Source organism: Crinia signifera, chromosome 3 (assembly GCF_055691185.1).
Source record: "Crinia signifera chromosome 3, ASM5569118v1, whole genome shotgun sequence".
NCBI lineage: Eukaryota > Metazoa > Chordata > Amphibia > Anura > Myobatrachidae > Crinia > Crinia signifera.
Window position 1 is genome coordinate 270,537,542 of NC_139219.1, and position 14,020 is coordinate 270,551,561.

At 43.2% G+C, this 14,020-nt stretch overlaps 1 protein-coding gene across 1 annotated transcript in view; it reads left to right on the forward strand.

Annotated features, from left to right (window-relative positions):
• Positions 1-14,020, forward strand: part of CLSTN2 (calsyntenin 2) — a 741,013-nt gene that overhangs the window by 561,762 nt on the left and 165,231 nt on the right. Inside the window, exon 5 of the mRNA XM_083178042.1 lies at positions 2,054-2,203. Within this exon, the coding sequence (XP_083034168.1) occupies positions 2,054-2,203 (150 nt within the window). The remainder of the gene's footprint in view (positions 1-2,053; positions 2,204-14,020) is intronic.

The following is a 14,020-nucleotide window of genomic DNA, read 5'->3' on the forward strand; positions in this document are numbered from 1 at the left end:
CACCGCTGGCTGTTGGAGCCCGGTGATAGTTCCAAAGTATGGGGGATCCCCAGTTTTTTTGTCCGCAGTATTTTGGGAACCAGGATCGGTTCAATGAGCTTGGAGCTGGTTATGCATGGGAGGGGGGACCCCACGCCGTTTTTTTTTCTTTATATTTTTACAAAAGCACACAATCACGTGTTTAAAAAAAAACGCACATTATCGTTACTAAAAAACGGCATATGTCTAAAAAAATCGCACATTTTTTTTACTAAAAAAATCACCAAAATCACATGTGATTTCTGACTTTGCCTAAAAATTTGCACCCTATTACATGTGTGAATTTCGGATAAAAATCGTAAATTTGACATGTGCGATTATATTAGCTGTCTAAAAAATCACACCCTATTATATTTCGCCCCATATGGTCAATATGTATTAGTACAAAAGAGTACAAATGAAAGATGAAAGGTCAACGGTTACAAAGTGTCAACAGCTTCAAAAGGTCAACTCGCCATGATTACCTAACATTTGTTTGCTTTACTATACAGGTGGACTACTATTGAGCACAACAACCCACCATAGCGAGAAAATACATTCTCACTGATGGTGGTTACATATTACAAAACATACAAGATTTGACCGAAAAAAAATAAACCCTGTAAAAACTTGGGTACTTATGTAGTATCTGGGCTGCCGATTTTTTGATTGTATGCCTTAAGTTAAGGCATACAATCAGATGCGATGCGATGCGATATCGCATCGCATCGCATCGCATCGCATCCGATATCGGATGCGATGACCCGATTTTTCCATAGGAATCAATGTTAAAATGATTCCTATGGAAAAATGGGTCCTTTTCATACCCCTACTATCCAAGTGGGCATGGAGTTGGATATAAACCTGTGGCGAGCGTAGCGAGCCACCGAGCCCGAAGCGTGGCGAGCGAAGCGAGCCCCGCGAGGGGACGGTATTCGTCCCCTCGCGGGGCTCGCTTCGCTCGCCACGCTTCGGGCTCGGTGGCTCGCTACGCTCGCCACAGGTTTATATCCAACTCCATGCCCACTTGGATAGTAGGGGTATGAAAAGGACCCATTTTTCCCATTGAATTCCATGTTAAAATGGACTCAGTCCATTTTAACATTGATTCCTATGGAAAAATCGGGTCATCGCATCGCATCGCATCGCATCGAATCGCATGGTCGCATGCGATGCGATGCGATCTCCCGATCCGACCCGATTTAGAAATCGGCAGCCCAGATACTACATAAGTACCAAAACTTGTGTTGTGTTGTGTGTTGACCATTGTCATGTCAACTTTAACCTCTGTCAAACTTTTATCTGTCGAGCTTTTGTACCTGTCGGCCCAATGCATCTTGACCATTTGATGTCAACCTATCAATTGTCGACCTAAATACTGTTGAACTTCTGTCCCATACTCCATACAAATGCAGGCCATACATGGAGGGGGACGTGAACCATGTAACTCCAGTGTGTCTTAATTAAATGTGAATTACACAGAGTCGGCCAGATGTATCAAGCTTCAAAAAGTGATAAAATGGAGAGTGAAAAACAAACAGCCAATCAGCTCCTAACTGCCATGTTACAGGCTGGGTTTGAAAAATGATAGGTGTGAACTGATTGGCTGGTTGTTTATCAATCTCCACTTTATCACTTTTGAAACTTCATACATCCGGCCCTTTGTGAAAATGTTTTTTTTATAATAACTTATTCCCATTTTTACATCCACATCTCAATCGACCCCAATTAGTTTGGTACAGATTCCTTCTGGTATTCTTATGTCGTTGCTATTTGATGCATTCAATAATAAACCTGTACATTTTTAATAATACATAAGACAAGCTTAAAATTGTAAAAAAAAGTTAAAATAAGAGAACAGTACTTAGAACAAAAAAGTACAATAAAAAAATAAAATAAACCCTTTTTTTATTATGATTAAGTCTAAGCTATCTAAATTGCCTAGGACATGATAAAGTAATATATCTGAGCAGAAGAACATTACAGAAATGAAGAGGCAATTATAAATAATCATTGTGTGCGTTTCTTTTTCAAGGTAACATCAGGAACACAGAGAAGCTAAGCTATGATAAGCAGCGCCAATATGAGATTAAAGTTACCGCCTATGACTGCGGCCAGAAACACACAGCAGAAGAGGTCACTGTGAAAGTGGATGTAAAGCCAGTGTGCAAACCGGGTTGGCAAGGTAAAAAACTTTTCTCCACGTGTTTTTCACACCGCCTACTAATGTTCCTCTTCTACAAATCCATTTATTGCTGATTTTCCAACTCTGATAAACATCAGTATCCAAAAATTCTCAGCTTGTCAGTTTTTGCCGGCAGATAAGTGCTGATGTTGGTCCGTGACCTTACAGCTTGTACTGACTCGTGCTGTCTCACGCTGCAGGAGACACTTAATACTGTTGCACTTCTGCAAACACAAGAAGTGTCTCCTGATGAGTGTAGGAGAAAACATCAGGACATTATACTCAATTCATAGTGAAAATATAAACTTCATGGGATGCATAGCAATATCTCGCCATTGGATTATAGACTGTTGCTTCAGCATAAAGTAGCAATGTCATTGCTTATGTCTGAAGAGCAGAAATGTGACTCCCTTCATGTTATTGTGTCACATGACTCATTTTATTGGTGTTCTATGGGGAATTTCTAACAGTCAGTGAAGGTAAAACACCCCTTGATAAGTATTATTATTATTATGCAACAACTTGTTTAATTCCAAATGGAATGTTTATAAAAAAAAAAAAAGGTACTCTTTACCTAGAACGGCGCCCGCGATCAGAATCGCGGGCGTCGGGGGTAAAAAATCGCGGGCATCGCGGGTAAATCGCGGGTACATCAAAATCGGGTACCCGCGATGACCGCGATTTTCCCATAGGGAACAATGTTAAAAAGCCTGATTGACCGCGATTTTACTTAAAAATGCCTCAATGCCCGCGATTTTACCATAGGAATCAATGTAAAATGGGCTACAGAGCCCAAATAGCCCCAATTAACCCTTAAATGTCCCCCCAATTTTTGTACGCCACCCCACGATCCACGCCAACCCGAAGCGTGGCGAGCGCAGCGAGCCCGCGAGGGGCGGCGGTACGCGTCCTCCGACCTTTTCATGCCCTACTATCCACGTCGGCGTGGAGTTGAGAATAGAATAGTGTGGCGAGCGCAGCGAGCCACCGAGCCCGAAGCGTGGCGAGCGCAGCGCGCCCCGCGAGGGGACGCGGATACCTTCACAGGTAAACGCGTCCCTTCGCGGGCTTCACAGGTGTCCGCGTCGCCACGGACACCTGTGAAGTCCGCGAGGGGACGCGTATAACTGTGAAGGTATCCGCGTCCCCTCGCGGGGCTCGCTGCGCTCGCCACGCTTCGGGCTCGCCACACTATTCTATTCTCAACTCCACGCCGACGTGGATAGTAGGGCATGAAAAGGTCGGAGGACGCGTACCGCCGCCCCTCGCGGGCTCGCTGCGCTCGCCACGCTTCGGGTTGGCGTGGATCGTGGGGTGGCGTACAAAAATTGGGGGGACATTTAAGGGTTAATTGGGGCTATTTGGGCTCTGTAGCCCATTTAACATTGATTCCTATGGGAAAATCGCGGGCATTGAGGCATTGAATGCAAAATCGCGGTCAATTAGGCTTTTTAACATTGTTCCCTATGGGAAAATCGCGGTGATCGCGGGCATCGCGTCGCGGCCGTTTATGTGCTGCCCGCGATGTCGCGATCACCGCGATGGGCGCCGTTCTAGGTAAAGAGTACCAAAAAATATATATATATATATATATATATATATATATTTATATATTATTATTATTATTATTATTATTATTACAGCATTACTTGCTATGTAGAGCACTTTACTTGGTACTCTTTACCTAGAAGGGCGCCCATCGCGGCCATCGCGGGCATCGCATGCACTTAAAAATCGCATGCGATGCAACCGACGCGATCACCGTGATTTCCCATAGGGAACAATGTTAAATGTCCCAATTGACCCGATTTGCCATAGGGAACAATGTTAAATGTCCCAATTGACCCGATTTTCCATAGGGAACAATGTTAAATGGCCCACAGAGGCCAAATAGGCACCCTGAAGTGTGAAATGGCCCCCCCAATTGTTAACGCCACCCCATGATCAACGTGAACCCGAAGTGTGGCAAGCGCAGCAAGCCCACGAGGGGCGGCGGTACGCGTCCTCCGACCTTTTCATACCCCCACTATCCATGTCGGCGTGGAGCTGAGAATAGAAAGTGTGGCGAGCCCCGCGAGGGGACGCGGACACCTTCACAGGTATACGCGCCCCCTCGCGGGCTTCACAGGTGTCCGTGTCCGCTCGCCACGCTTCGGGCTAGGTGGCTCGCTGCGCTCGCCACACTTTCTATTCTCAACTCCACGCCGACGCGGATAGTGGGGGTATGAAAAGGTCATAGGACGCGTACCGCCGCCCCTCGCGGGCTCGCTGCGCTCACCATGCTCCGGGTTGACGTTGATCGTGGGGTGGCGTTAACAATTGGGGGGGCCATTTCACACTTCAGGGTGCCTATTTGGCCTCTGTGGGCCATTTAACATTTTTCCCTATGGAAAATCGGGTCAATTGGGACATTTAACATTGTTCCCTATGGGAAATCGCGGTCATCGCATCGGTCGCATCGCATGAGATTTTTTTTTCCTTACGATGCCCACGATCAAAATCGTGGGCGCCCTTCTAGGTAAAGAGTACCCTTTACTTGGTAAATTGGTAAAAATATGGTAAATATTAACCCCAGCCTCATTAGAATGTCTACATTCGCTAACTCCCAAGCACACGGCCGGGTCAAGGTTTTTTCAGCACCCTAGGCAAAGCTTCAGCTTGCTGTTTCCATCACCAACCACACACCAATACTGACATCAGGTGAACATGTGAAGGTGGCATCGGAGAAGCTCATCACCTTTACTTCAACAAGGGTGCCTTTCTGTGTCATCCTTAAATTTGTCATAGTCAGACCCAGGGCCGGAATAAGGGCCTAATGGGCCTGGAGCTGAAAATGTTCACGGGCCTATTATGAGAAGTGGAAGAGGTTTGGCCAATGCCATGAAGGAATGTAGAACCCGTACACTATAAGCCCCAGTGTCTCCCTACATTAAAAAGTACAAAAATGACATACAGTATATGTGTAAAATACAAATGCAATTTTAATACTTATGATTTATGGGCAACCATGTGGCCAGCTGGTGATCATCATGCTGTCATGATGTTAGGTCTATTTTTATGTGGAGGCCTGGAGCTGCAGCTCCATCCATCTCATTGTTAATACGGCACTGGTCAGACCCAGGGGTGCCCCTAGGAAGCTGCCTAATGTAGCACCGGCTCTGCAAACTAGGGTACATATTTTAGTCATTAGCCAATTAAATTACCAGTATGTTTTTGAGATACAGTAAGGGAGGAAAATCACACAATTTAGGGGAGGAAATACAATTTCCAAACATAACCCTGGTTAGGAACCTAACTCCTCACCCCAAAGCTGTAAGGAAGAAACGCTTACCACAGTGCCACCGTTCTCCATAATCAAAACATCAGTAACATACAGTACTGTAAATCCCCATACACACGGGCCAATGTGCCGTCATGTGCTAAGCGATTTAGTTAGCACAGTTGGCTTAGAACACATCGCCCTATACAAACTAACTATAGTACGATCTGTACTAACTTTAATTCCTTGATGCAAATGCAGCACAATGTATCTAGTTCTTGACTGCATGTGCTCAAGATCTGAGCAGGGAATGGCGACGCATGAGACCGTGCATCGCCTTTTTTCCGGGGGCATACACACAGAGCAATCCGTGCTTAATTTGTAATGAATCTAGACAGATCGCTTAGAAAACAGCCAAAAATTGCCCCATCTGTATGGGCCATTACTTATAGTATAATAATAAATATAATAACAACTTAATGGCACGTCTCTATTGCGCAGCTTTGGTTTCCTTACTATATATTGGCACTCAGTAGATTAGTTGACCTTGAAGGTACAAAGGACATTTTATTGTTCTTCTGAATGTGTGATGTGTGTATTTACAACATTCCTTCTGTGTAAGCATTGCTTATTCAGAGCCTATCCCCCCTGTAAATTACATCGTCAGAAGATAATATGTGCGTGGCGAATTTTCATTTTATGGCCAAAAGAATCAACTTAACTGGCTCATCAGTTTCAATTTGAGTTTTCCATATATCACTGAGCCACACAGACTTAACAGGGGTCTGAGCCAAGACAACCAACACAATTGCAAAGAATACATCATCTGGAAGCAAGATGCTTAGGAAGACAGAATTAGATTTGCAACACTGAAATACCCACTCCTTAGCCTTAGGTGAAAATGATTGGTAGCGTCTACAATTCAAAAACGCCTGACTCTACACCTATGCAGAAGAAGCGGTACAGTATGATGCTGTGTTTGCGTTCATGGTAACTCTTTACAACATACTTTCCAATATTTTAAACAGAAAAAAAAAATCTTTGATATCTCTGTATCTTGACATACAGTATATTACATGTGTTGACTAGTTTGAGCTGTGGAAAATCAATTTCCTTTTGCAGTAAGATGAGAAATGATGCTTAAACCTTGCATGTATGACTCAATCTCATTAAGAGCATCTTTAATACCTCATTTCCGAGCTACATTTCCCTATGTTGGAATACCAGTACAGGTTGGGTCTCCCTTACCCGTTTATTCCAAAAAAACGAAATATTCCGAATACTTTGGGTTTTTTTTTCCCCACCAGACCCTTTTTTCATACTACCTCGTCCCCTGATGTCCACAGCGGCCTCCGGGATCCTCATCAGTGGCATCTCCAGTCCCATGGGTGCATTGGGCGTGTGCACTGGGCGTGTGCACGGTCATGCCGGTAACGTCACCGGCGCGGCATCACACTTGCACATTGCACCCCTGGGACCAGAGATGCTGCTGAAGAGGATCCTGAAGGCCGCCGTGGATGCCGGGGGGCACTGTGGATGTCGGGGGACCATCGAGACACCACCAGGGGACCAGGGAAGTATGGGAAAAAAATCCCTTATTCAGGATCAGGCAGGGTCATTTTTCTCACTGGGCTGGGTGGTCTACTGCCCAGGGACCCACAAGCATAGGGGCCCCAGAACAGCCTAAGGCAGGGCGAATCAAAAATAAAAAGTTGCTTACGGCACTACTGTTAGTACTGGCCAGCGTTGGCCGGCATCCTCCTCCCCCTGTTCTCTTCCTACTGTGGTGTTGGGCATGACATCATCACGCAGGTCTTTATCAGTGAGCACCGAGGGAGGAGCCACCATTGCGATGACAAGACTAGAAGAAAAATCAGAAGAAAAAAGGCATGAGAAAGATAAGTGAAGATCATCAAAAGCTGCATGATGGAGAGCACACATTTAAAAATGGATAACATACAGTATGAAGGGGAATATTCATAATTATGAAGGGCAGTAGTAAATTTATACTGTGCCATCTCTGATTTACCAGTGGAGGCACATATCTTGTTTTTCTACTTCAAGTCTTGTTATATTGTTCAAATATTTATGTGGATTAATCCCTTCAGGGGTGGGTTTTTCTGGGGCATGACACATCTCCCATGGTGGGTTCGAGTGCTTGGTGATTCTGTGGTGGTGCTCCTCCAGCTGGGATTCCGTGGGCCCCAACTTATGTCAGTTGAAACCATAGATCTTAAATTCATCGCCTTTTATGATCTTTCAGAGTTTGAGCGACCTCTATCAAACTTGGCCAGCATGTTACAGCATCAAGTCACCTGAGCCTCATTCTGCTCTGGAGTCAGCTGATGGAACACCTTGCTCAGCACAATCTTTTATGGAGCATCAAGTGGATAAATTCTGAAGAGATGCCTACTGTATCTCCTTTTCTAACTTAGCACAGTAACCCCATGGCCTTCACAGCAGTAAGGTCCTCAGTGATGGTGGTCACAGGTTGGACGAGACCAGGGCAGGATTAACCCTTTGAGTGCCAAGCAAATTTGTCAAAATTGGTGTGCAAATTGCCAAGAAAACATTTGTTGTCATCATAATGACAGTTAATGTTTACATCATATATAAATTATTATCTTTTTTTTATTGCACATTTTTTATTTGAATTTAACAAACAAATGTTGGCCAGACACTGTCATTTTTAGCTGATATTGTGCACCAGAGAGATGTTGACACTCAAAGGGTTAACAATGGGATGGGAGGAGCTGCTGCAGATCACAGTGATTGCAGCAAATCACTGTCCTTGCGTGAAACTCCTTAGTGGCACCACTTGCAGAAGCTAGAGAATTCGGGATTTAAGGAGTTTATCTCTTTGAGTGCCAAGTGAAAAATCCCAAGCAAACATTTTCATTCATCATAATGACCTGTATTGTTTACCTCATATAGGAAATATATCTTTTTTAACAACATTTTTTTTTTTATATTATATCTTTATTGAAAAAAAAATTTTTACATTGACAAATACAAACATTACAGGACAACACATTAGACATACAATAAACATGAGTAGTGCATAGGTTGTTGATATATTTCAATTACATTCATGGTTCAAATAGCTAAATGTGGAGCATGGTAGTCCCCAAGTTATAGCTGGTGCCCGGCCTCGTGATAAGCATGAGCATTATTCCAGGAACAGGAGGGAGAGCATTTTGACCTTAGTTGTTCTTTCGGGAATTGGTTTTGATCGAGCGGCATATTAGGAACTCCATCAAAGCAAAGATGATTTGTTCCGTGGATCGAAATAATAAGTACATATAAAGCCTATATTGCTTGAAATAAGGTTTCCAGTGCTATAGTGTCGTGTACAGCCGATAGACAGTGTGTAACAGTGGACCTAAGACAAAATCAAGTGTTTACAGACAAGAGGAGGTTCCTAGTGTTAGGTCAAACGTGATTAGGATTCTTAAAGTCAAGGGACCAGCAATCATTTAAAAATTAAGTGATTTTGTCAGATCTAACTACAGCCTGACAGTGTAATGGGGATTATATCTGTGCAAAACAAAGTGTTACATTAATCAGGGTAATGACCAAACAGGAAAATTATACAAATTGAGCGTGCATTTACCAGTGCAATGATAGTAATTTGTGAAATAGTGGGCGGTATGGAGAGATAAAAAAATAAATGAATAAAAAAACTATCAAGAAAAAGACTCAGGTTCTGCTATTTGTTGGTAGTGTAGTATTTTGAATAATACCACTTGTCCCATATAACAAAAAATGTATCTATAGAGTTCCTGGAAGAGTGCACATGCCGCTCGTGTACCATATTCGTATTGACCAAAGCAATCCATTCCTGGATCCCTGGACCTTTTTTAGCCATCCAGCAGCGGGCTTTAACAACCTTAGCAATAGCGCATAGATTTAACAATAGCTGTCGGAATCCCGATGGAATATTTCTAGGACATGCCCCAAGAATAGTTGCCAGGGGGTTAAAATCATTGTTTGCCAGCCCAATATCCACCAATATCTTCCTGATCTCCTGACAATATTTCTGTACAACGCAGCATTCCCACATTAAGTGCCAAAAATCACAGCCCATTACATGGCACTTTGGACATCGACTACAGCTATCCTGTGAGAATCTAGAGATCCTGTCTGGAGTTAGATAGGTACGATATAAGATATTTAATTGGACCTGCTGGTTTCTTAAAGAGTTGGTAGCCAGGCGGGGAGCGTTGAGGGCTAGTCTCCAGTTTTCGGCACTAATCTCTGGGATATTAACCGACCATTTATGCATCAACCCCTCTATACCGTCTTTTTGAGTGTTTATCAGAAGGAATTTATAAGATTTTGATAGGCATTTACTGTTGCCCATAGTTTTAATACATTTTTTCATAGGGGACTCTGCCAGGAAGATTTGCTTCAACCGGTTTTGTTGTGCTGAAGCACTCCTCAGCTGCAGGTACCTGTAAAACATATGTTTAGGAAGAGCAAATTCCAACTGCAGCTGAGAAAAGTGCTTCAGCTCTTTACCATTGAAAAGATGTCCGATGGTGCAAACTCCATAGTGCCCCCATATTCTTCCTCCTTGACTTGCATTTAAACTGGAAAACGGGGCCATAGAAAAAATTTATGTATCGGGATCAATACTATCAAATTCCATTTTTCTACATGCCCACTGCCATATATACTTAAGTTGTTTAATAAAAGGGGGGAGATTATAGTGACCCCCCCTGTTTTAGTATGGCCTGTAAAGGAGAATGGCTGGGAATTATGCTGCCAATGTAGCTTGCCACCTCCGCAGATTATTCATCGCCATTTATCCATGTTGCAAGATGGGTCAGTTGGGCCGCATAATAATATATTTTGAAGTTAGGCATGGCAAAGCCACCATTGCTGCGCTCTCTACACATAGAGGACATTCTAATTCGGGGAGTTTTATTTTTCCAAACATAGGATGAAATCACATGATGGTTTTTACGAAACGTCGCTTCTTTTATTAAGATGGGAGAGTGCGTGAATATATACAGAAGCTTAGGAAGGATCATCATTTTTACCAAGTTAACCCGGCCTATAACTGTTAATGGGAGGTTCTGCCAATTTTTACATCTTATTTTGATGTCTTCTATAGTGGGATCAAGGTTATACTTAATATAATCCGCTGGGTTACTTGAGATAACTATTCCCAGGTATTTAAACTTATCAACCAGGGGAAGACAAAGATCACAGTCAGAGCTACTGTCATCTGTTGTCTTGGTTACTAAGAGTTGTGATTTACCATAATTTATGGTCAACCCGGAGTAGCACCCAAATTCCCGCATATTTTCAATAACCAATAAGGCAACTGGTTGATATGATCGGTCATTCCAACCAGTAAATTATCCGCATATAGTGATATAATATTGCTCAGCGGGGTTCGCCTCACATCCATTAGGCCCAATAGCGACCGTAGCTTACACGCGATTGGCTCAATGGCGACCGCGAATAACAAGGGTGAAAGGGGACACCCTTGACGAGTGCCCCTAAAAAGCGGAAACGGCTCAGACATATGACCGTTGACTAAAATTCTAGCTCTCGGTGACTGATATAGCAGAAAAATCCACTTTATGAATCTTGGGCCTATCCCAAAGGCAGATAGAACTTGCCTTAAGTATGGCCATTCCACGGAATCGAAAGCTTTGTTGGCATCAAATGATGCGATAGCAACACTGTTCCCAAATGTATCCGCCATCTGTAAATACATAAATAATCTGCGCAAATTTATGGCTGTGGATTTTCCACTCATAAACCCGACTTGATCCGGGTGTATTATCTTACTGATCACGGCGTTCAGTCTAGCCACAAGTATTTTGGCAAAAATTTGGGCATCTGTCGTGATCAGGGAGATAGGTCAGTACGAGTCCACTAACGATGGATCTTTATCGTTTTTTGGAATAACAGTGAGGATGGCTTCTGTCATGGAACTGGAGAGTCTACCCTCCTGGTCCATTTCCTGAAAAAAATGTAATAATTTTGGGGCAAAAATTTCCTCGAACTTTTTATAAAATTCGCCGGGCAGTCCATCCACCCCAGAGGCTTTTCCAGTTGGGAGGGACTTAATCGCTGCTACCACCTCTTCGATGGATACAGGAGCATCCAAGGAGCCCCTGTCCTCATCGGAGAGGACTAGAAGGCTAATACCATTAAGATAGTTCTTTATATCATTACTCCCATATGTAAGTTTGGTGCTGTAAACCTTGCTGAAATGTTCAGAGAATACTTTAGCAATATCTGGTGCGGTGGTGACAGATTCCCCTGTATCTAAGCGTATTTTCGTGACTATACATGATGGTCTGTCTAGCTTCGAGAGATATGCCATATATTTACTGGCTTTGTCGATATTCATATAGAATTTGTGAGAATCAATTAATAGCTTATGGGTCATCATGGTCTGTAATTGTTCTACCCAGGCACGCTGGGCTTCTAACCACTCAGTTCTTATAGCCTCAGTGTGCTCACTCAGATACTTCTGCTCCTTAACTATCATTTGCTTCTCTAACAATAGGGCAGCTTCACGGTACTTCCGTTTGGCTTGCGCATTTTTTTTCATACATATCCCACGTATATAGGCCTTGGAAGTGTCCCAGTTTATTGAGGGCTTAGCAGAACCATTATTCTCCCCAAAGAAACCATCGACCATTAAGCGTACTTCCTCATCATCATTGAACTGAGAGAGCCAAGAGGAGTGAAGTTTCCAGAATCTAATGCCTATACTAGCCACTGGCTCAATTTGCATCAGTACTGGTGAGTGGTCTGATATTCCACGGGCCATGTACTCAACCGAGGCGATGTTCATAAGGACATTTCTAGACACAAAGATATTATCGATTCTTGAGAATGTGTTATGCGGAGGCGAGTAAAATGAAAATTGTTTCACATTAGGGTGCGTCTCACGCCACACATCCCACCAATCAAATTCAGTTGTAAATTCAGCCAGTTTTGTTTTTCTATTATCACTGCTTCCCTTACTGTTCTACCTATCAACATTGACATTCATCACAGCGTTGAAATCTCCCAGACAGATAATGTAGCTTTAAGCGCAAGCAGCAGCAAAATTAACTGCCATCCGCAACACCTCAAGCGAGAAGGGGGGAGGAATATATATGACCAGGATGCAATATCTAATTGACTCGAGCATCCCATCTAAAAACACATACCGACCCCTCGGATCTATATCAGACGCTAAGAGCTCAAAGGCAATGTTTTTCTTAATGATAACAGTAACACCCCGGGCTGATGAGGAGAAATGTAAGTGGAAAGTTCTCCCAATCCAGGGTTGCCTCAAAGACAGTGACTTGTCTCCAGACATGTGGGTTTCTTGCAGTCAGATGATATCTGCTGAGGCTACCCTGCATTGATTAAGAACCAAGGAGCGCTTAATTTTCTCGTTCAGATCCCTCACATTCCATGTCATGAACCCTACCATACCTGGAAATGTATAATTTCTACCGACTGGTCATAGTAATCTTTCCAAGAGTTGCTAAGCTTGTCCCTATTTATCTGAGGTTGTTGATAACTCATAGTTCCTGAGCTCCCTGAGGCACATAAGAATATAATAGTTTTTTTCGACATTAAATTGACAGTAATTTGCACTACATACACAAAACATATACCCCGCCCCCCACACAGAACATACCCTTGTTTCTACCGGATATTCATATTTTCTAATTAGGGGTAGCATATATGAATCTACTTCTATCCATGTTTGCTTATTACCTAACAACAGTACCGATTGCCAAGTATGGAATATACTACATTTTCCTTTTACCTCAACTCCTCCGTTGGATTGCTGCTTAAATGCACAAAGCACACACAAACAAACAACACACAACATAAACCCCTCCCCCCATCCCCACCCTGTATCACCTACCCATCTAGGCATACCTATAGAATTACCTCCCAACCAATGCCCAGTACTAGATTTCCCCCCCCCCCCCCCCCGACTTTACTGAGGGCAATTAACTATCGGGCACACTATTGTAGGCGTGTCTGACTCTCCGGCGTCTCCATTGTCAATTACCCCTCCCACCCCCCACTTCCCACCTGTTTATTATAGGCTAGTTGGGTACACTTTTCTTACATATTAATTACATTGTATAAAGATCTAAGACCCAACTTAGTACCATATTGTTACAACTTTCTAAACCCTGCTTGTTGCGTAGAACTGCTACCACAGAGAAAAAAAAACATTTCAAAGTCCCAGTTAATTAGCTCCAAGCTGCTTTTTGCCTGGATGTATTTTATCAAGCCATGTCGCAGCTTCCCCTGGTGAGAGGAAGAACTTGGTCTCATCATTAGCGACAATTCGAAGTTTCGTGGGGTATAGCATGGAGTATTTGATATTCAAGTCCCTGAGTCTCGCTTTTACTTCTCGAAATCTAGTTCTCTCCTTCTGTACTTCGTATGGGAGGTCAGGAAACACAGAAATTTTCTTGCCATTATAGCTTAGGTCTCCCATACTTCTTGAGAGCCTCAAGATTTTGTCCCGATCTTTCGATTGTAATATTTTTACTATTAAGGTACGGGAAGGA